Here is a 23,354-nt window from a genome sequence, read left to right as displayed (position 1 = left end):
GAACGCAGGATTTGGTGAGAGAAGTAACGGTGGTGGGGCCACTTGGCAACAGTGATCATAACATGATCAAATTTAAACTAATAACTGGAAGGGGGACAATAAGTAAATCTGCAGCTCTAACACTAAATTTTAAAAAGGGAAACTTTTATAAAATGAAGAAAATAGAAAAAAACTGAAAGGTGCCGCTGCAAAGGTTAAAAGTGTTCAACAGGCTTGGACATTGTTTAAAAATACAATCCTAGAGGCGCAGTCCATATGTATTCCGCGCATTAAGAAAGGTGGAAGGAAGGCAAAACAATTACCGTCATGGTTAAAAGGGGATGTGAAAGAGGCTATTTTAGCTAAAATAAAATCCTTCAAAAATTGGAAGAAAGATCCATCTGAAGAAAATAGGATAAAACATAAGCATTGTCAAGCTAAGTGTAAAACATTGATAAGACAGGCGAAGAGAGAATTTGAAATGAAGTTGGCCATAGAGGCAAAAACTCATAATAAAAACTTTTAAAAATATATCCAAAGCAAGAAACCTGTGAGGGAGTCGGTTGGACCATTAGATGATAGAGGGGTTAAAGGGGCTCTTAGGGAAAATAAGGCCATTGCAGAAAGACTAAATGAATTCTTTGCCTCCGTGTTTACTAATGAGGATGTTGGGGAGATACCAGTTCCAGAGATGGTTTTCAGGGGTGATGAGTCAGACGAACTGAATGAAATCACTGTGAACCTGGAAGATGTAGTAGGCCAGATTGACAAACTAAAGAGTAGCAAATCACCTGGACCGGATGGTATGCATCCTAGTGTACTGAAGGAACTCAAAAATGATCTAAATCATCCATTGTACCTGAAGACTGGAGGGAGGCCAATGTAACCCCAATATTTAAAAAAAGGCTCCAGGGGCGATCCGGGTAACTAGAGACCAGTGAGCCTGACTTCAGTGCCGGGAATAATAGTGGAAACTATTCTCAAGATCAAAATCATAGCACATATAGAAAGACATGATTTAATGGGACACAGTCAACATGGATTTACCCAAGGGAAGTCTTGCCTAACAAATCTGCTTCATTTTTTTGAAGGGGTTAATAAACATGTGGATAAAGGTGAACCGGTAGATGTAGTGTATTTGGATTTTCAGAAGGCGTTTGACAAAGTCCCTCATGAGAGGCTTCTACGAAAACTAAAAAGTCATGGGATAGGAGGCGATGTCCTTTTGTGGATTACAAACTGGTTAAAAGACAGGAAACAGAGGGGCAGATTTTAAATGCCCTGCGTGCGTAAATCCGGCCGGATTTACATGCGCAGGGCCCTCGCGTGCCTATTTTGCATAGGCCGCCGGCGCGCGCAGAGCCCCAGGACGCGCGTAAGTCCCAGGGCTTCGTAAAAGGGGCGGGGAGGGGGCGTGTCGGGGGCGTTCCCGAAATGACGCGGCGTTTCGGGGGCGTTTCGGGGGCGTGGCGCCGGCCCGGGGGCGTGGTTGAGGCTTCCGGAACAGCCCCCGGGTCGGGTGATGGCGCGCCAGCAGCCCGCTAGCGCGCGCAGATTTACATCTGCTTTTAGCAGGCGTAAATCGTGCAACAGAGGTAAGGGGGGGGGGTTTAGATAGGGCCGGGGGGGTGGGTTAGGTAGGGGAAGGGAGGGGAAGGGTGAAGGAAAGTTCCCTCCGAGGCCGCTCCCTTGCGCACGCCGAAGCGAACAAAAGTACGCGATCGCGCAAATTTTTAAAATCTACCCCAGAGAGTAGGATTAAATGGTCAATTTTCTCAGTGGAAAAGAGTAAACAGTGGAGTGCCTCAGGGATCTGTACTTGGACCGGTGCTTTTCAATATATATAAATGATCTGGAAAGGAATACGACAAGTGAGGTTATCAAATTTGCGGATGATACAAAATTATTCAGAGTAGTTAAATCACAAGCAGACTGTGATACATTACAGGAGGACCTTGAAAGACTGGAAGATTGGGCATCCAAATGGCAGATGAAATTTAATGTGGACAAGTGCAAGGTGTTGCATATAGGGAAAAATAACCCTTGCTGTAGTTACACGATGTTAGGTTCCATATTAGGAGCTACCACCCAGGAAAAAGATCTAGGCATCATAGTGGATAATACTTTAAAATCGTCGGCTCAGTGTGCTGCAGCAGTCAAAAAAGCAAACAATGTTAGGAATTATTAGGACGGGAATGGGTAATAAAACGGAAAATGTTATAATGCCTCTATATCACTCCATGGTGAGACCACACCTTGAATACTGTGTACAATTCTGGTCGCCGCATCTCAAAAAAGATATAGTTGCGATAGAGAAGGTACAGAGAAGGGCAACCAAAATGATAAAGGGGATGGAACAGCTCCCCTATGAGGAAAGGCTGAAGAGGTTAGGGCTGTTCAGCTTGGAGAAGAGACGGCTGAGGGGGGATATGATAGAGGTCTTTAAGATCATGAGAGGTCTTGAACGAGTAGATGTGACTCGGTTATTTACACTTTCGAATAATAGAAGGACTAGGGGGCATTCCATGAAGTTAGCAAGTAGCACATTTAAGACTAATCAGAGAAAATTCTTTTTCATTCAACGCACAATAAAGCTCTGGAATTTGTTGCCAATTTATGTGGTTAGAGCAATTAGTGTAGCTGGGTTCAAAAAAGGTTTGGATAAGTTCTTGGAGGAGAAGTCCATTAACTGCTATTAATCAATTATACTTAGGGAATAGCCACTGCTATTAATTGCATCAGTCACTAACCAACCTCTTTCCCTTTTCAAAAATACTCCAACATGAACATGTAAGGGAATAATTATATAATACTCCAACATGTTCATGTTGGAGTATTAATTGCATCAGTAGCATGGGTTCTTCTTAGTTTTTGGGTACTTGCCAGGTTCTTATGGCCTGGATTGGCCACTGTTGGAAACAGGATGCTGGGCTTGATGGACCCTTGGTCTGACCCAGCATGGCAATTTCTTATGTTCTTATGAGAGGGCAAGATTTGGGCAGGGGCTCTGCACCCTCTAATTTAAAGTATGGGGGAAAAGAAAGATAGAGCATTCTCCCCCCATTCTGAGGATTTCTGGCAGCAAGTTCCCTCTGCCCCGTACCTTCCAGGAATTTCTGGGGGGTGGGAGAACTAACCCCTCTCAATCCGTAACCTTTAATGATTTCTGGGGGCCTATGAGTGCCTATTTTGCAAATCCACTCCTGGTGGAGGGTGAAGGGGAAGGTTTGTGTGATCAGAATGTGACAGGTAATATAATTTTAGGGTTCATAATGTATTAGGAAATCTAAGTCTTTATGGAGTCCTCTTGGCTTTCCCCAGATATTCTCACTTGCCTTCCTCTTTCTGTGATCTCTTGAAGTTTATGAATGTTAACCTTTTCCCCTTTCTCTTATAGCCACTTCCTTAGAAAACCGTAGTGATTGCCATTTCCTTTTATCTTTGTTTACTTTTCTAACAAAAAAAGCTTTGATGCCTTTACAATACCTTAAAAGTTTTTCCTCACTTTTGAATGAACCCATCCCTGGCTGTGCCCTAATACTGAACCACACCATCTGGCGATCACCCTCTTTGAGGTCAGAACTACTCTTCTCATTTGTAAGCACCAAGTCCAGTACTGCAGCCTCATGCGTGGGCTCCATTAGCAGCTGCCAGAACAATTCTTCCGGCAGAGCTTCCAGGATCTCCCCCTGCCTCTAGATGACCCGGCAGCCAGGATGTCTCCATCAACATTCAGCAGATTGAAATCACCTGGCAATAGCACCTCTCCTTTCAGAGCAATTCTGAGAAGGTTCACCATGAAATCTCTGTCCCCTTTTCTTCCGCCTGTGAAGGAGGTCCATATGTAGCACAGTTCGTGATGGCAGTTAGACCAAAATGGTCCATTCAGTCTGCCCAGCAAATTGCTTGGGATGATGACTGCCGCTCTGAACAGGTTAGCCTTATGCCTTCTGTTAAAGGTAATAATTGCTGCTCCATGCAGGCGCTCCCATGCAGAAATGTAAATTTGGGGTTTAATAGAGGTCACGCCATGTCTTCATTTCATTTCCATTCAGATCTCTGTGACTCACTTCTGTAAATGGGGTTGTATCTGCCCCACTCCCATCTGTACTCTTGCTAATTTAGCAATGGTCCTTCTCCAAGGTCTTCTTTAGTGAAATATTTGTTTAATATTTGTCTGGTTTCCTCATCTTTCTCCACACCTTGCTTATCGTCTCTTTTCTATCATACAGTGCTACCTCTGGCTTTCCTCCTTTCTCTGCTATATCTGAAAAAATGCTTTGACACCTCCTCACTTTACCTCTCTGTTCCTTTGTACTTTTTGAATGCTGATCTTTTTGCCATTTCCTCTCACTTTTATTTACTTTTTAAAAATAAATGCTCTTACCTTTATTATAGCTCCTTTTAATTTGGCCCACTGTTGTTCCACTTCCCCATCTCCTCCCAGCCTTCTAACTTCTCCTCGAGGTACATTGCCATTTTACCAAAGCCTGTGCTTTTTAAAGCCAGGACTTTGCTCTTTGTGTGACTTCTCTCTCTCTTGGCTGTTCTATGAAACCACACTGTCTGCTGATCACGGGCGCCCGGTCAGGCACCTACGCAGGCATTTGAGATACTGTCTCCTTTTGTGAGTACCCGGTCCAGTATCGCCCCCTCTTCTTGTGAGTTCCATCACCGTTCGTCTGAGCAGAGCCCCCTGAAGGGCATCCTCAATCTCTCTCCTTGCAGATTCTGCAGCAGGGATATGCCGACCCACATTCGGTAGATTAAAATCTCCATCGAGCACCTTTTGGGTGTCCTCAGCCAGATCTCTGTCCAGTTCTTCTGTCTGATTTGGAGGCCTGTAGACCACACCAGCTTAAAAGAAAGTTTCATCATCTTTCTTTCTTTTTTTTTTTTTTAAACAGCCCACAGTGCCTCTTCCTTTTCCCCACACCCCCTGCATTTCAGTGGCTCAGATATTGTTGCTGACATAAAGAGCTACTCCACCCTCATGTCACATCAATATATCTTTTCAGATTAATCCACACTGACTCCTTACCTCATACGCCTTGCAGTTCTGTTTTAATATTATTTTTAATATATAGTTACCAGCAACAGTGCAGAAATAGAGCATTTTCCAATGTAGTGCTTGTACTACGAAATGCTCTGCCAGTGAATCTATGGCAATAGGTGGACATTAAAAAGTTTAGCAAAGACCTTAAAATCATGTTGTTTCAGGAGGCATTTGGATGTTGATATTTTGACAATCATTACCGATAATTATGCTGCAGATTTATGCCATCTGTGTAATAGACTGTCTTATTGTTCTAAATGTTGTATTGTATTTTTATATTATGTATGCTGAATATGTAATGTGCACTGGATATACATTTTTATAGACGTTTGTGGAATACAAGATTTTAATAAATAAAGTGCCACTCCTTCACCCTTTGTTATCCTTCCTAGAGAGACCTTAGCCTGGTATAACCATATCCCAAGTCATGGTTCTCTGTGTACCACATCTGTTACCAGTACTGTATCCAAGTCTGCCTCTTCCATGACTGCCTCCTGATCTGGGTCTTTATTTCCCATACTCGGAGCATCACTATACATAGCTTTCCACATACTGACATTTTTTTCCCTTTGCTCTACAGGTGTTAAATGTTTTACTTACCTGAGGGCTTTGTCCACTCATCCCTGGTGATCCTAGTTTAACGTCCTCCTCGGTAGGTATTTTCTTGGGTAAGCAAATACTTATTATGCCTATAATATAACTCGCCTTAAGCCCAGGTTTGGAAGCATAAGTAATCAAATTCAAATCCTTGCACGTGCTCACTAAACAGAGCAGAGCTGCAAAAGCCCCTTGGAAAGACAATGGCAAGATCTCAATGCGCACATCCCCTGAAACTGCAGGGGATGTTCGCAAGACCTTTGTGGAGCTTCTCTAGAAAGGCAGTGTTGTGTTTTTAGCTCTCGTTTTTCTCTGCAGCTTCAATCATGGACGGCTCCATTACTCTCTGGCAGTTCCTGCGAGCGCTGCTGGATCAGAAAAAGGAAGACCTCATATGTTGGACCTCCAATGAAGGAGAGTTTAAGCTCTTGCAGGCTGAAGAAGTGGCCAAATTATGGGGCCTTAAGAAGAACAAAAGCAACATGAACTACGACAAGCTTAGCCGGGCTTTGCGGTATTACTATGAGAAGGTAAGGAGACAACGCAGATATAGCTACAAAGATTCCTGGAGCGGGAGCTTTAATTGAAACTGTCACTGACTTTCTGTGTGACCTTGAACAAATTGCGTTGGCTCAGATGTACTAAAGGGTTTTTCACATTTGGGTGTGATTCACTAAGGCTTTTCTCTTATTATGGGCCCTTAATACTAATGAGCATTAGTATTAATGCCTAAGTTAAATGCATGTTAAAGCAGGCATTAGCTAACGGGGACTTGTAATAAATGTGTCAACATGAGTTATTAGGATGTACTGCTTCCTTGGCATTAACTCATAATAAACTTTCTCTAAACCTTTCAAAAACAGAGATCATGGTGCTTGGCTGCTCCACTCCCTATAACATTCCTTCATCAGTCAATTTCCAAAACTGTTCGAAACCTTGGTGTCATTATCAACCCTATCCTGGATATGAAGGCTCAATCATCAGATCTGTCATACAGTTCCTCTTATGCTAAACTAAGGCTACTATGGCACTGTAAACCATTTCTAGAATTTCATGACTTTCACACCGTCCTACATTTGGCTTATTCTTACAGGTACTGACTACTGCAATTCTCTTTACTTTGGTCTTCCCCAAAGCACAATCAGGACTCTTCAGCTCATCCAAAACTCTGCAACCTGCTTCCTCACAAATACCAGACGTTAAGGTCACATTTCCTCACCTCTGAACTCTCTACACTGGCTTCCTGTCCAAATCTGAATTAAGACAGCCTCTATTACTCATAATCTTCTTCATAATGTCTTCATAATGTCAATAGTCCCTGGATAAGTTCTATTTTGCCCCTTTACGTCCCTGTTTGAGACCTTAGATCAGCTAAACAATTTCTAGTCACAATTCCCCTCCCCCAAGCAGGCCAGACTCTCCATGACCCATGAAAGGGCTTTCTCTATTGCTGGCCCTACAGCCCGGAACTCCTTGCCTCTTGCTATAAGAGCTATTGCCAATGCCAAGGACTTCAAAAAGGCACTAAAATCCATTCTGTTTAGACATGTCTTTCAGGATTTAGATGCTACCATCTCATCTCCTCAGTGATGACAGCCTTACTTGAGCAGTGTTCTCTGTCCTTTGATTTGTTTTTAATCTGTATGATTTTACTGTTACCTGCCCCAAACATTGGAAGATGTGTGAAAAAAATGCTTTCAAATAAATAACACTAACATGCATGTAAATGGCCAGAAGTGAAAAAAAGGTAAATTACCTCATTAGGTATTAACATTGGATTTACTAATCCAGAGTTAATACCTAAGAGACCTAATATGTCCTACTTAAGACTGCAAAAGTTAACTTTATATCAGATGAATGTCGGTGGTGCCAGTTTGATTTTGGCACCATAGACACGAAGAGGCAAAAGTGATTTCTTCCTGCTAGTGAAGATTAAGAAGATTTTAGGGGTAAGCTAGGTCTGGGGGGATGGAGGGCCTGGAGGCCTGATATTGTCTTTGGGGGATGGGATGATGCAAAAGCCCATATTTGAGTTTGGTGATTGTAAGTAAGATTGCCAACTCTGAGGATTAAACAATCCCCTCCCTTCCTCTTTTGTCTGCCTCCTCTCTTCTTGGATGCTGTCTCCATCCCTCTTCCTCCTACACTCTTCCTCATTGTCTTCCTTGTACTCTTACCTCATTCAATTCTGTGCTTGATCTTCTCTCATCTTTCTCATGTAATTCTCCTCTTTTTTTCTCTTGCTGTTTTTCACTTTCCTCTACTTTCTCTCCTACTGTCTTGTCTTTCATTTTCTCAACTCTCACCACAGCAGGTTAGCCAGGATCCAACTTGAAGGCTGCTGTTTCTTCTTGTAAATATGGATGGGGAAGACGAGCAGGACTCCCATTTCAGAAGAGCTTGTCTTCTCAAACCCCTTCCACTCATGGACATTCTTTCTTCCACAATCCCCAGTGAACCATCTCTCCTTTGCAAACCCTACAGACATTCTTTTCTCAGTAAACTCCACTGCCTATGGTACCTTCTCTTATCTACAACCCCTCATGCCTACAGACCATCTCTCTTCCACAACTACCCATAACAAATTCTCTCTTTTCCACAAACATCTACCCCACACATGTAACCCCCAACTCAGGTGAAATACAGGGAATCACTGGGCTCCCACGCAATTCCAGGGCTACGTCTCTGTCATTCCTTTCTTGTCCCAAAGGGTGGAAGAGAAACCTCCAAGGTCCAGGGTGTTCTATTCGCTTTATCTTTTAAATGCAACAAACAAGCATGGACATTTTGTTGGTATTCCCGTCATTATCCTTGGATATAATATGAAGCTTCCCTGGATAACTGGAATGGGTACTCGTACTCTTAAAGACTTCCTTTAAAATACCTGGTATCCAGTGGTTGCTCTTGAATTCTCCATACGTTCTTCTCTTCATCTCTCATGTACCTTGTAGGTACCCTCTTAGTTGTTTGCCGTTTGTGAGCAACAGATTGTAGCTCAGTTCCTTCTCTCTCCTCCTGGATTCTGGAACTGCTTGGATATCCACTCCTTCAACCAATTGCTGGATTGAGGGACACCAAGATAACTAAGAAAAATCATGTTCTCTTCATTGTTCGCCCTGGGTAGGAAGGGTTGATAAAATCTTTCTTCCAACAAAAATCACTTAAAGAGTAAACTACAAAACAAATAACAGTTATTTATCAACCAGTGGGTGGAAATTAATCTCTTCACTTTCTAAGATTCCTAAGCCAGGGCTTTGTTATATATCATCGCAACGGTTTACAAATAGGCACATAGACTAAGGTAAGTAAATGTAGGATATCTTACATTCTAACAGGTGCCAATAAAGTTCGGTTACAATTTCATAAATAAAATCATTATTTGAGTAATGTTGGTCAAGTCCAGGTATATTATTGAGTTACCATCGCTGTGAAATATTACTTCTTAAAAGTAGGATTGATTAAATTCATTCTCATCTGCATTACCTTGTACTTTCATTCTCTACCCTCCACACTCTTTAGTGAAGGCTGTTTTAAAGAGCCATGTTTTTAGATTTTTCTTAAAAGTTTTGAGATTATTCTGTAATCTGAGTTCGGGTGGCATCGTGTTCCATAGTATGGGCCCAGCCAATGATAAAGCCCTTTCTCTCACTTGGGTTAATTTTGCTGACTTTACTGAAGGGATTGTTAGTAGTGCTTTGTTTGCTGAGCGGAGTTTTCTTTGTGGAACGTGTACTTGTAAGGCTGTGTTTAGCCAGTCTGCTTCTTTATCATATATTAGTTTGTGTATGGTACATAAGGCTTTGTATTTTATCCTGTATTCGATGGGTAACCAATGTAAGTCTGCTAGAGTTTCGGTTATATGGTCCCTCCTCTTTTTTCCCGTTAGTATTCTAGCTGCAGTATTTTGAAGTATCTGGAGTGGTCTTATCGATGTGCTTGGGAGTCCTAGTAAGAGTGCGTTGCAGTAGTCAGTGCTAGAAAAGATAAGAGTTTGCAATACTGTTCTGAAGTGGGCAGGTGTGAGTAATGGTTTTAATCTTCTGAGGACCATAAGTTTTGCATAGCCTTCTCTTACTTTTATAGATATGTGTTGCTTCAGGTTGATTTCTGGGTCCATTATTACTCCCAGATTCCTTACTTTTTCGGATAGCTCAATTTTTTGGTTATTTCTTAGGGTTATCGGTGTTTGAATGATATACCCATGCCAGAACTGATATTCAAAGGTGATGAGTCAGAGGAACTGAAACAAATCTCAGTGAGCCTGGAAGATGTACTAGGGCAAATTGACAAACTAAAAAGAGTAGCAAATCACTTGGACCAGATGGTATACATACCTGAGTGTTGAAAGAACTGAGAAATTAAATTGCGAAAATGCTATTGGAAATTTGTAAACTATCATTAACATTGGGCCTCATTTTCTAAGCGGCTTGCACATGAAAAGTCCCTTATCGCGTGCGATACCAGGATGGGGGCGGAGTCAGCCCCGGAAGAGGGGCGTCACCGGGACCGACTCTCTTTTCGCTGCCTATTTCACGCCCAATAACTACACCTTCTATGGTGTAGTTATTGGGTGCGATGCCGGCAGTGATCGCACCGCGGAGGTGCGATTGCTGCTGGACCGCCCCCCCCGCTAGCGCGATTTTCTAAAGTATCGCAGGCCTGCGATACTTTAGAAAATGAGGCCCATCGTCTATGGTACCTGAAGCCTAGAGAGTTACCAATGTAATTAATTTTTAAAAAAGGGATCAAAGGATGATCCAGGAAACTACAAACCAGTGAATCTGATGTTCGTGCCAGACAAGATGATAGAAACTATCATAAAGAACAAAATTGCTGAACATATAGATAGGCATAGTTTAATGGGCCAATTCTTCCCTCAAAAATCTGATACATTTTTCTGATTGTGTAAATAAACATGTGGATAAAGGTGAGCCAGTTAATATATAGTGTATATGGATTTCCAGAAAGCATTTGATAACATACCTCTTGAAAGACGTTTTAGGAAATTAAAAAGTCATGGGATGGGGGCAGTGTCCAGAGAGTAGAATTAAATGGTAAATTTTCCCAATGGAAAAAGGTGAATAGTGGAATGCCCCAGCGATCTGTTCTGGAACCACTGTTTTTTTAAATATATTTATAAACGACCTGTAAATGGGAACAAGTGAGGTGATCAAATTTGCAGATGACACAAAATTATTCAAAGTTGCTAATCACAAGAGGATTATGAGAAATTGCAAGGGGACATTGAAAAACTGGGAGACTGGTCATGCAAATGGCAAATTAATTTTAATGTGGAGAAGTGCAAAGTGATGCACTTAGGGAAGAGTAACCCAAATATTAACTACATAATGCAAGGTTCCACATTAGGCGTTACCACTCAGGAAAAGGATCTAGGTGTCATCGGTGAAAATAGGTTGAAATCTTCTGCTCAGTGTGCAGCAGTAGCCAATAATGCAAATAGAATGCTAGGAATTATTAGGAAAGGAATGGAGAATAAAACAGAGAATATCATAATGTCTCTGATTTGCCCCATGGTGCAACCTCATCTTGACTACTGTGTGCAGTTCTGGTCACCACATCTAAAAAAGATATAGCAGCATTGGAAAAGGTATGGAGATGGCCGACCAAAATGATAAAGGGGATGGAACAATTCCTCTATGAAGAAAGGCTAATGAGGTTAGGACTCTTTAGCTTGGAGAAGAGATGGCTGAGGGGATATATGATAGAGGTCTATAAAACAATGAGTGGAATGGAATGAATAAATATTAATCAGTTTATTCTTTTGAAAAGTACAAGGACTAGGGGATACACAATGACGTTACTAGGTAATACATTTAAAACTAATAAGAGAAAATATTTTTTTATGTAACGCAAAATTAAGCTCTGGAATTCATTACCAGAGAATGTGGTGAATGTTGTTAGTATAAAAAAGATTTGGACATGTTCCTGGAGGAAAGGTCCATTAACAATTATTAAGGGAGAGTTGCAGAAATCCACTGCTTATTCTTGGGATAAGCAACTTGGAATCTATCTACCTCTTGAGATCCTGCCAGGTACTTGTGGTCTAGCTTGGCCACCGTTGGAAACAGGATACTGCGCTTGATGGACCCTTGGTCTGACCTAGTATGGCAAGTCTTATGTTGATATGTACCTCCTCCTGCTCCACTCCATGTGCTACTTTGCTCCTCTCTCTCTACCCAGTACAGCATCCCTTCCAACACCCTTCCCCTCTCCACACTCTTTTTCTCTCTCCCTTGCCCTCAGCCCCTCTCTGCTCCCTCTGGCTTTCTCTCATACACCCTTTATCACCATCCCCTTCTAGCTTTCACACACCCCTCAATCACCCCACTGTGTGTGTCTCTCTCTTCCTTCCCAGGCTCTCTCTCACCCCTCCACATCTCTGGATTTCATTATGCCCCCTCCCATCACTAAGTCTAGCTCTGTTATCCTCATTCTCTGTTATCCACCTCCCCCCCACCAATGACTCTGAAGCCTTTCATAATTCTTGTGTTTTAAGGTTACTACCTTTTTCCATGAGTGGCCTGAAGGTGGATTACAAAACAAAACGAGTCAAAGATTTAAGTTCCTGACCTCCCATCTTGAGGTTCAAGTTCTAATCCAGGGTTTGGCCAGCGATTCTCGGCAGTGCACTCTTTCGCCATAAATATACACATGCAGGAGAGGAAAAAAAGGTGCTCATCTTATCCAAGAAGACAGAGCAGTAGAGCAGAGTTTAAGAGCATATAGAATGTCCCCAGCAGGAATGGAGAAAGCATTTGTACCTCTGTGTCTATGCCATCCTTAACTTATATAACCTACTATATATGTATCTAGATAAATATGTTAATTGTTCTTCAAGCAAAACATGTTTTTGTTTTTTTACATAGAACATCATAAAGAAAGTCAGTGGGCAGAAATTTGTGTATAAATTTGTGTCTGCCCCAGACAGCATCAATCAAGAGCCTGTCCCCTGTGATGGACCAAAGCTAAGTGAAGAAGGGGCTTCCTGTGAGGCAAAGAGCTTTCAGCCCTCTACCCGCATGTCAAGCAGGAATGAATACATGCGATCAGGGCTGTACACCTCATTCACCCTCCAGTCACTGCGCGATTCGAGCATCCTGTGGCCCACGCAAAAGAAGGAAATTGCAAATCGCCTTCCGGAACCCAAAGGATACGTTTCATCAGGAAAAGAGTCTGAGAACTTCAGGACTAACTGCAGAGTGAGCCCGCAGGCAGATGATTACCCCAAAGAGCAGGGGGGAGACACCAGGGAGAAGGAAAAGACAAGGAGGAGGGGGCACAGGCAGGAATGGGAATGCAGAGACACGGGGTGCAAGGAGGAGAGGGAACGTGTCGGGGGGCTGGGACTCTGGAAGGAGACAGAGTGCGTAGGGGAACTGGGACACAGGGAAGAGGGGGCAAGCAGGAAGGAGAGGAAATATGCAGCAGAGTTAGGACACAGGGAGGAGAGAGCGTACCCAGGGGAAAGTGGGACAAATGCTGCAGAGGAATCCAAAGTCGCACATCCAATTCAACAGAACACAAGAGCTAGTCACCATCCAAAAGCTAAGAAGCCCAAAGATCTGGCACTGAAAGCTCCATGTGTGTCAGCAGAAGTGGCCGCACCTCACGCACCGGAAGCTGATGAAATGCTGGACCCTAAGGTCAGCACGGCACCCTTCACAATGATCACCCAGCACATCCAGGTAAATCTTCCCAGAGCTGCATGATCAGGGTACACAGCACTGTGCAGTTGAAAAGATTATTAAATGCAACGGGAGATAAAGGTAGAAAGATTCTTTAGTCAGAGAGCCTGCATCTCCTGGAACAGCAGAGAGAGGAAACATCAGATACATGATCATTATTTCAGGGTCATAAGTTGGATGTATAAACTCATGGTATTTATCTCAAGTTAGCGACTGTTTTCCTTGCAATTTACCTGCACATGTTGACGACCTCAGAACTCTTTACCATTTGTAGCAAAATTGTGCATGAAATTTTTCCATGCATTCCCGGCTGGGATCTGGGAACCACTGTGTGGATTTAGAGGGGCCACATGGCCCCGGTGAGCATCTCCCCAAAGTGTAACAAATTTCCTGGTGGTCATAGTGGCTCCCCCCCCCCCCCCAACCCCCGAATCCCAAGTCTCTCATGGGCCATAAAGGTTAAATTTAAGCTCCCTGCTCTCTCATCCCCCGAAATCTTTCCCCATCAAAGGGATGGTCTGCTGGGGGTAGAAGCAATCCTTACTCCCTCCTGCCCCACTGGTGCCACTTGACCTTTGACTTGTGCAAGGAGCTTCATGGAGATTTTCATGCAATTTGGGAGGAAGGGGACAGGGTGAGACTTCCCTAAGGGGTTTAACATTTACAGCCTGCAGGGGGTATGGGGATTGGACTGGAGGACCACTACGACCACCAGAGAATTTCTGATATACTTTGGGGCTGACTGGGAGGGGGTGGAGGGCTAGTGCTCACATGGCTGCGAGTCCCCTTTAATTCTGCAGAGTTTCCTGGGCCTATGTAAATGTAGTTATTTCTTTGTGAAAATGGGTCTGTCAAGTCTCTTGCATGCCTGTTTTGCAAAACTCCCCAGCAATGAGCTGCTTTGCATGATTTAGCATTGCAGCATGGGAAATTTCAGTAAACTTTCACGTATAGCAGGCCATGTATTAAAGTCCCCTACTGCAAAGCTGACTTTTGCAAAATTTTCCATTGGAGCGCACTGTTAGCCTGCGATTGGCTGCACGTTTTCGATGCGCTATTTTTACCCCTTATACAGTAAGGGGAAATAGCGTGTCAAAAACGCGCGGCCATCCCCTGTGCCAAGCCGCACATTTTACTTTCAGAATGTCTGCCGGCACTGGGAAAGTGTACAGAAAAGCAGAAAAAACTGCTTTTCTGTACATCCTCCGACTTAATATCATAGTGATATTGTCTGAGGCCCCAAAATTTAAAAAAAAATTAAAAATCGGCCCGCGGGTCGGAAGACGGACGCTCAATTTAGCCGGCGTCCATTTTCTGAACCCACGCCGGTAAAATTGAGCATCGGCTGTCAAACCCGCTGACAGCCGCTGCTTCTGTCAAAAAGGAGGTGCTAGGGACGCGCTAGTGTCCCTAGCGCCTCCTTTTACCGCGGGCTCTCATTTAAATACTTGATTGCGTGCCCAGAAGAGTGGCCTGGGTGCATGTTGGGTGAGCAGGCGCTCTCCTTGGAGCGCCGGCTCTCCCGTGGATTTTATTGTATCGGCCTGTAGGTTTGCAACCTGGCTTCATGTCCTAGGTAACTGCTAAGCCAGTTTTATTTGACTGTATGCAGGGACTTGCAATTCAGATTTTCTTAGGTAGAAAAAAATGTGGCAATCAGAGCTGCAAGTAAATGCGATATATAAATCATTTTAAATAAATAAATAAAATACATCCTTGCATGCTAAATCAGGACTGAATTTATCTGTTCCTTATGTAATGGAGCCAGGTGGCAACCTTACTCAGGTGAGGGGGGGGGGGGGGGGGTAACAAGGGTTTGATGCAGGGTAAAGTTGCCCCCTGCTGCCAAGTTTGGGGGCTGCTGTGCAGTTTATTTTATTATTAACTGCTTTGATGTATGACTACGGGCGGTATATGAAATAATGTACCTAAGTATAGGGGACCCCTGTCACCATGGACTGGGGTTCCCATTGGAGGATAGGGGCTCTCTGGTGGCATTTGATGAGCCTGATAAGGAATGAGTACCCCCAGATGCCAAGGTTTGGATTCCCTGTGGAGGACACAAGTGCCTCAGTGCCAACGTTTGGGGGTACAAATTTTGCACTGAACTTTTTTCTTCTTGCTGTTTTGCCCGCAGACTCCTCTGATTCTGACCCCAGGTGCCTTCCCGTCTGCCATTCACTTCTGGAGCACCCTGAGCCCCATCGCTCCAGGAAGTCCAGCCAAAGTCTCCTTTCAGGTGAGATGCTGAGCCAGCAGAATTTAAACCGAGTTCCTAAGGTGCAGGTTTATGTGACACGTGGAGGGATCTAATCTCATTATATACATTTTTAGTTTTCAAAATAGTGAAACAGCTGTACAGCTTATGAGAAACAAAAAATACTATTCATGTTGATCCATGGGTCCAATAACATTGAACTCCCTGACCCCATGCCATCAGAGGACTGGAATCCATTTCAGGCTTTCTAACGTCCCTTCCCATGATTCCCAAGCTCATTACATTGCTTAGTCTGAGTCAGTTACAATGGTCTGGCAATATGAATTCACTCAAGACACTAAAAGGGCAATACATTTTACTCTGTTTACTTATATTCCACTTTTCAGTCGCTTCATAATCAAACTGCCTGCATAAGTGCAAATACCATGGGTCTTTTTTATCCATGGGGTTTGAAACAACAATCAAAGCTAAATTACTGACATAATGCCCTGGGAAGTGCCTCCTGTCAATGCAGGCAAAAGTGTACACATTGTAGAATAAGGTGAATATTTTTACCCACATTGAGGGTGAGCTATTTAAAAAAAAAAAAAAAAAAAAATTACCCTGGTAAAAAGCATGTTGTCTGCAGAAATCAGCTTTCAAAATTTCCCTCTTAATTTCCTGGATGTAATGGTAAAGTCACTGCAAACACAAATACCCCCAAATCAGTCACTTCATGGGTTCCACAGAGCTGAGTTTGTTTAGGGATCAAGAATATTAACCAGCTGGATTTTTACTCAGAGTTTAAGGACTCAGAGTGTACTGATACTGCCCACATACATGACCATAGAAAGGCTACCGAAGCAGCTGTCAAATATTTGCTATGGGTGCACACTATACCAGCGTGTATCTGCTGCGGTTGTCAAATTTGAAAAATAAAATGGCCAGCCCCAAGCCTCTCTTGACTTTATCTCACTGCATTCCATATGATTTGATGCAAGTAATGATAAAATATTTGATTTCATTATTATACCCCCTTTTTTTGTTTTATTTTGAGCACCTTCGGTTGGGGTTTGGCTTCTTGTTTTTGTAGTTGTCACTTCTGATTTTACTGACATTCTCCCCTCCGGTCACTACACTGATGAGCATCCTAGAGTCAGATTTAAGAAACTTTATTGACATGACAACCAGTACACATTGCCCAAGTCATACATAAAGTGGTAAAAAGAAAGAATTACATAGTAACATAATAAACTATGGCAGATAAAGACTAAAATGGTCCATCTAGTCTGCCGTCATATGTTTAGGGTTGTAACTTCTGCCAGAGCCAGAGCCATAGCCAAGCCTATGGACAGTGGAGCCATGTCCATAGGTGACACTGTCCTAAGGGTGCTGTAATGCTGTGCCACCCCATAGGCCCAGAATTTGTTGGGATAAGGGGAAGGCAGAGGAGGGAGGAGGTGCCCCTACCCTAGACATCATGCCTCTATGGGCATCAGCAGGCTGCTGCCCCAATTCCAACGTGGCCCACGAGGTCAGAAGCACAATGCACTGCTAGCATTTCACCCACCTGATCCAAATCACATGAAGCTGACTGATCTGCCGCTGCCACCACAGCCAAAAATGTGAATCAGCTGCTGATGCTCTTTCCTCCTCATCGCCCAGCGCAAGCCAGAAGAATGGAACTGGTTCCTTTCCATCCCTCCCGCATGGTTCAGAGGCTTAAGAGATTTCTAAGGATCTCCATGTGGTTCAAATAATAAGATGCACCTCACAGTTCAAATTGCTGCTTAATCTGTGAACTATGGGGGAGGGAGGGGATGGCACCAGCTCCATTCTTCTAGCTTGAGCTGGGCCCATAGGGAGGCAGAACCGTACCTAGGGCATTTGGGGGAAAGCAGAAACTGGGGGTTTGGAAGGGGGAAGAGCAACACCTGGGGGAATAGAGAATGGGAGAGGGAAATGCAGCACCTGGGGGGAGAGTGGGGACTAGGAGATTAGTGGTGAGAGTGGAAGACTGGGATGGATGTGTTTATGGGGATGGGATGAGGGGTGAGCAAGGACTGGGAATAGCAAGACTGGCAATTAAGGCACGGGGAGGGACTGGGCGATTTATTGGGGAGAATAGCACTTGGAGTTTTCAGGTGGGGGAGCAGCAACTGGGGAGTCGGTGGCTGGAGAATTTGGCAAATGGGGGAACTGGGATGAGCTGAGGTTGGTGGAATTGGGATGTGTGGATGAGCAGGTGGTGTGAGTAGGGGATATGATTAGCAGCTTAGGGGGTGTTGGCAGTGAGGAATAAGCAAGAAATGGTGTGAAGGACTTGGATGACTAGGGTGAGGGGGGAAATGGGGGGGCTGAGGAAGGGGTGAAAGACAGGAGGAAAGGGAAGCTAAGGAGGACATAATAGATAGAAGGGACTATAGCCAGGAGAGAAAAAGCTTGAAGGGGGACAGTTAGGGCAAATGAGTAGATAATTCGAGAGTCAGCTTTGGGATGGTGAGAGGTGAGAAAGCAAAAAGGAAGTAGCAGTGGGGATAGCCGGAGATCAAGTGAGGGAGGGATAGAGGACTGAGGAGGAATGAAAGATAGAGTTGGGGAAGTGAATAGCAGGGGGGGGGGGGGGAGAACTGGAGAGGAGGGGTGAAATCTAGCTATCAGATCTGAATCTAGGCATAGGCAACTGCCTATGGCACCAAATTTTGGTAGGCACCAGAGCATTGCCTGCTGTTAAGCCTCTGTCCAGGCCTGTCTCCCAGCCATTTATCTAACATGGCAGTCTTTAACCTGCTGTTAAAGCAGCAATTAAAAAAAAATTAGCAGGGGACCTGTAGCCCCCCCCCCCTCACATGCTCAAGGCTCTACTCCCTCCTCCCACGCGGGCTTCCTGTTACTATGGAAACTCCTGCACGGAGCAGGGCTTTAGAAACATAGAAACACGACAGCGGAAAAAGATCTGGAGTATGCAACAGGTGGCTGTAGGCCCTGGATGGAATTTGTTTTTTTTAATTGCTGTTGCTGCAGGATCAGGATCCTGCTTGTTTAGGTAAACAACTGGGAGTGCCCCCCCCCCCCCAATTCAGTTGGGGGAGGGAGTGTCTGCCACCCCACCCCTGCCTATAGGTGCTGGAAGTGCAAATCCGGTCCTATGAGTGAGTAGAGAGGGAGAGAAATGAAATGAAAGGAAAAGATCAATCTTCAGGTGTAGCAGAGGAAAAGAAATAAACAGCAGAAGAGAAGAAACAGAAAATTAAAAGGACACCCTGAAAAGAAAGCTTTGCAAACATGGAAAAGAGGAAGGCACAAGAGGAAAGAAAAAAAAAACAAAAACCCCAGGACCAAAGCAGTGAGAAAAAAATAAAATGCCTTGATAGCAAAGGTAGAAAACAATGAATGTCAGCTTTGGGAAAGTGCAACACCTTCATCCTTTCTTACTCACTGCTCTCATTTTCTTTTACAGTTTCCTTCCTCAGTGAATGCTCAGATCCATATTCCCGTCACTAACCTGGATGGGTTGTCAACCCCTGTGCTGTCATCTCCTGGACTTCAGAAGCTGTAATGGCAGCGACTGTGGCATCCAGCTTACCTTTTCTCTTGGTGGTGGAGGCAATCCTCTTGCTCAGAAGTTGAGTGAAATTTGCGGGTGGAAGAATCAGAAGGAACTTCCCAGTGCCTTTCTGTACTTAATCTGAGGAGCAGCTGCTGGTTAGGTGGAGACAGATGGGCTGTATCTGGGAAACCTGTCTGTACTTCTGTTACCCTGTACGAAATAGCAGCCGGGCATACAATGCTCCTCAGTCATTTCAAGCCCTATACTCTAGAGATACTTATGTAACCGCATCCCCAGAAGCGCACTGTACTCTGATGGGACCATAAAAGAATTTGACTGTCTTTTCAGGGCTGGAACCACTCTTGGGCAGCTGATACATACAATCTCTTCCCCCCCCCAGGGTCTGGAGCCTTTATTGGTGGGAGGAAAGAATTTTCAGGGCCCAAAGTGACAAGGGTGACTCTTTTAACACTTTCTTGTCCCTGGGAGAGGGGTAATTTTCCTTCAATATGTGTGCTGTAACTGCTAAAAAAAAATAATAGATTGGAGCCACAGATTGTGTGTCCAAAAATAAATTACTGGAGATAAAACAGGTGAAATCAGTCCTCAGCAGTCCTTTTAGTTATAGTCTGTTTCCTATCTGTGCATGGGTCTTCTCTGCACCAGTACAGGGGAATCTCTCACCCTCCAGGTTTTGGCTAAGCGAAGTTCCCAAGTGGGCAGGATATCCATCCTTAGATGGGCAGGAGAAACTCTTCCAAAACTGGCAAAAAGTCTAATGTACAGAGTTCAAAATCCTCTCTCTCTCTCTCCAGGGGCAAAGACTCCAGATGGGTTTCCTCAAAGATCTCAAATGATTTCTTACTCACAGTTTGGTGATGATTTACTGTTTTCTCTCTTAACTGAATCCCGATGGGAGGGATCCTCTCAGGAACCTGCAGCTCTCGTGTTCCTCTTCAGGCAGGAAGGGGCAACAGAAACCTTTCTCCTGGATCTTACAATCAAAACCTTCCTTTTCCCCCAAAAATGAAGTTAACACCAGAGTTACTCCTTGCCATGGGTCACCACTCTACCACCTTCCTCATTAAATGTGCAGAGGGGCAGGTCTTCCCTAACCTGGACAGCCCCAGACACAGGGCTCCCTGTGCCCTGAATCCAGGTAGTAACCCAGGGTCTCAGAAGGCTCCTACCACAAAAATCCTGAAAAATAACCCAGAGGGAAGCCCAGCCAGCTAGTTAGTGGACTGGTAGGAACCACCTCCTGCCCTTGCTTAGGATCCCTAGGCAGGGTGTGCCTGGATCCTCCAAATAGGCCTGAAAATCCAACAAAATAAATGCTCCTCACTGCCACCTAACTCTCCAAAATCCTAAAAGCACTGTCCCCAGTCTCTCTGTAGAGAGCTGCTTATAAATCCTACCCAGGGGGAGCAGTCATTCTAGCACCCTCAAAGGGAGGAGTTGCATATGAATGGTGCCTCCCCACTTACCTAACCAGCACTGCACTAGCTAAGATGATCCCACAAGCGGCTTAAACAAAGAGCAGAGATGCTCAAAAAGACCGTGGGATGGTATGAAGGTCTATAAACTACTTGACTTGCACTTAATGTATAAACAATGTCATTCTGTTTAATGGGATCTGGTTCTTAAAAATTTGATCTTTTGAAATATTTGAACAAATTGATTGTTGACGTAGAGTTTACAATTATTCCATAATAGTCGTCGACTTTGAAAAAAGTGAGAGTAGTTACAATATAACTTGTGTTAACAAACATTACAAAATTACCCCCTATAAAGTCACACATTACTATATGGTCAGCTTGCTCTATGTCTGGAAACCGCTTATGCCCTCTGTGCCATGGAAAATGGAAATCTTCGTAGGCTGAGACCTTTTCTTTCAGTTACAAAGATTTCCGTTTTATCAGGACCAATAACTCTAGTAGAACTTTGCATCGCATAATTGATTTAAAGTCATTAAATATATTTTGAAGATTTTCTCATCTTATCAACTTTCTTTTTCCTTTGCTCCTCTCTTCAGAATCCTAAGAGCTGAAGATGTGCTCCATTTTGTATTTTATTTTCAGTGTGCTGTACCAGTATTAGGAACATAAGAAGTGGCTTCCTAAGTCATTGAGCTCACCATTCTGTCTCCAACAGTGGCTAGTCCAGGTCCCAAGTGCCTGGCAGATCCCCAGAATTTTATTTATTTTTTGTATCTCACTCCCAGGGATAAGCACTGGCTTTCCCAAGTCTACCTGGCTAATAACAGTTTGTGGACTTTTCCTTCAGAAACTTGTTTAACCCTCTTTTAAACCCCACTATCTTAGCTGCTTTAACCGCATCTTCAGCAACAGATTCTATAGCTTGATTGTGCGCCGAGTGAAAAAATACTTACTATGAGTTATTTTAAATCTGCCAGTTGCTAGTTTCATAGAGTGTCCCCTAGTCCTAGTGTTGTTTGAAAGAGTAAATAACCCTTCTTTGTTTTCCCACTCCAGGCCACTCATTACTTTATAAATTTCAATTATATCTCCTAAGTCATTTCTTTTCCAAACTAAAGAGTCCTAATCTGTTTAGCTTTTTTTTTTTTTCCATAAGGGAGATTTCCATTCCCTTTATCATTTTTATCACCCTTCTCTTTCTATGTCCGCTATGTCTTTTTTGAGATGGGGTGACAATACTTAAGGTATAGTTGCACCGTAGTTATACAAGGGAATTATGATATTCTCACTTCTGTTCTTTATTTCTTTCCAAATGATTCCTAACATTCTATTTACCTTTTTGACCGCTGCCACACACTGAGCCAAAGATTTCAAGGTATTGCGGTCCTTTTTCTGTGTGGTGACTCAACACAGAACCCAGCATTATGTAATTGGGATTCTTTTTCCCTATATGCATTACTTTGCACTTGTCCACATTAAGTTGCATCTGCCATTTAGAAGCCCTGCCTCTAATCTCACAAGGTCCTTCTGCAGTTCTTCACAATCTGCTGCTGTTTTAACAGTTTTGGATCTGCAAATTTGGTCACCTCATTTGTCATTCCTTTCTCCAGATCATTTATTAATAAACTAAATAGCACAGCTCCCAAATTAGACCCCTGGGGCACGCCACTAGCGACTTTTGGAAAACCGACCATTTAGTCCTACCCTCTGTTTCTTGTCTTTTATCACAGGGGTGGGCAAACCTTTTTAAAACAGGGCCACATTACTGGTGCTTAATCGGAGACGAGGTACCCTTATACCTTGGGTTGGGTGTGTATGTGTGAAGCAGTTACGGCAGCAAGTATACTTCATAGTGAGAGGACCAAAACAGCAACCATACCAATAAAAATAATTCAACACAATTAACAAATAGAATAACATCAAAAAGTTAAAAACTCAGATAAAAATGTTCCAAACACCCATAAAATATTTCAGAACAGATACATCAAATACTACCCAATTAAAACTAGTAAGGATTTTAAAAAATTCCAGATGCCCTGAGATTGTCATGGATTAGCAGGCAAAGAGGAAGGGAGGATTGTTGCACACATGTGCTCGCCTTCTCTCACCCTCACCCACATGTTCTCTCTCATCCATACATATACACACACAAATGCTTTTTCAACCACATACACACACTCTCTCTTACCAACATACACACATGCTCTCTCTTACCAACACACCCACATACACACATGCTCTCTCTTACCAACACACAATGGTCTCCCACCTACCCACATACACTCATTTCACTGGCTCCCTGACACACACACACATGCACACACTCTCATTGGCTCCCTCACATACATACGCACTCACTCTCACTTACTCCCTCACACACACACACAGCCCCAGGTGAGCTCCTGTTCATTGTATCACACACTCATAGACCCCAAGGCAGGCTCCTACTCATTCTCACACAGAGACCCCCAAGTAGGCTCCCATTCATTTTCACACCCACACCCGCAGGCAGGCTCCCATTCATTCTCACACACAGACCCCAAAGCAAACTCCCATTCATTCTTACACACACAGACCCCCAGGCAGGCTCCCATTAATTCTCACACACACACACACACAGACCTCAGGCAGACTCCCATTCATTCTCACACACACAGAGACCCGCAGGTAGGCTCCCATTCATTCTCAACCCCTCTCAGGCAGACTCCCATTCATTCTCACACCCACACACAGACCCCAGGCAGACTCCCATTCATTCTCACACCCACACACAGACCTCAGGCAGACTCCCATTCATTCTCACACACACGCACACACAGACCCCAGGCAG

General features: G+C 43.8%; 1 protein-coding gene across 1 annotated transcript in view; it reads left to right on the top strand.

Moving 5' to 3' along the window:
* LOC115090470 (ETS domain-containing protein Elk-3-like) overlaps positions 1 to 21,459 on the top strand; it is a 64,201-nt gene extending 42,742 nt beyond the window's left edge. The window contains exons 2-6 of the mRNA XM_029599603.1: positions 5,616 to 5,687; positions 5,951 to 6,162; positions 12,520 to 13,338; positions 15,476 to 15,577; positions 18,996 to 21,459. Of these exons, the coding sequence (XP_029455463.1) occupies positions 5,959 to 6,162; positions 12,520 to 13,338; positions 15,476 to 15,577; positions 18,996 to 19,094 (1,224 nt within the window). The 5' untranslated portion in view covers positions 5,616 to 5,687; positions 5,951 to 5,958 and the 3' untranslated portion in view covers positions 19,095 to 21,459. The remainder of the gene's footprint in view (positions 1 to 5,615; positions 5,688 to 5,950; positions 6,163 to 12,519; positions 13,339 to 15,475; positions 15,578 to 18,995) is intronic.
* The last annotated feature ends 1,895 nt before the right edge of the window (positions 21,460 to 23,354 follow it).

The sequence above is a fragment of the Rhinatrema bivittatum genome, chromosome 4 (genome assembly GCF_901001135.1).
Source record: "Rhinatrema bivittatum chromosome 4, aRhiBiv1.1, whole genome shotgun sequence".
Taxonomy (NCBI): Eukaryota; Metazoa; Chordata; class Amphibia; order Gymnophiona; family Rhinatrematidae; genus Rhinatrema; species Rhinatrema bivittatum.
Note: the sequence above shows the minus strand (reverse complement) of the source record. Positions and strands in the feature narration are given on the sequence as shown.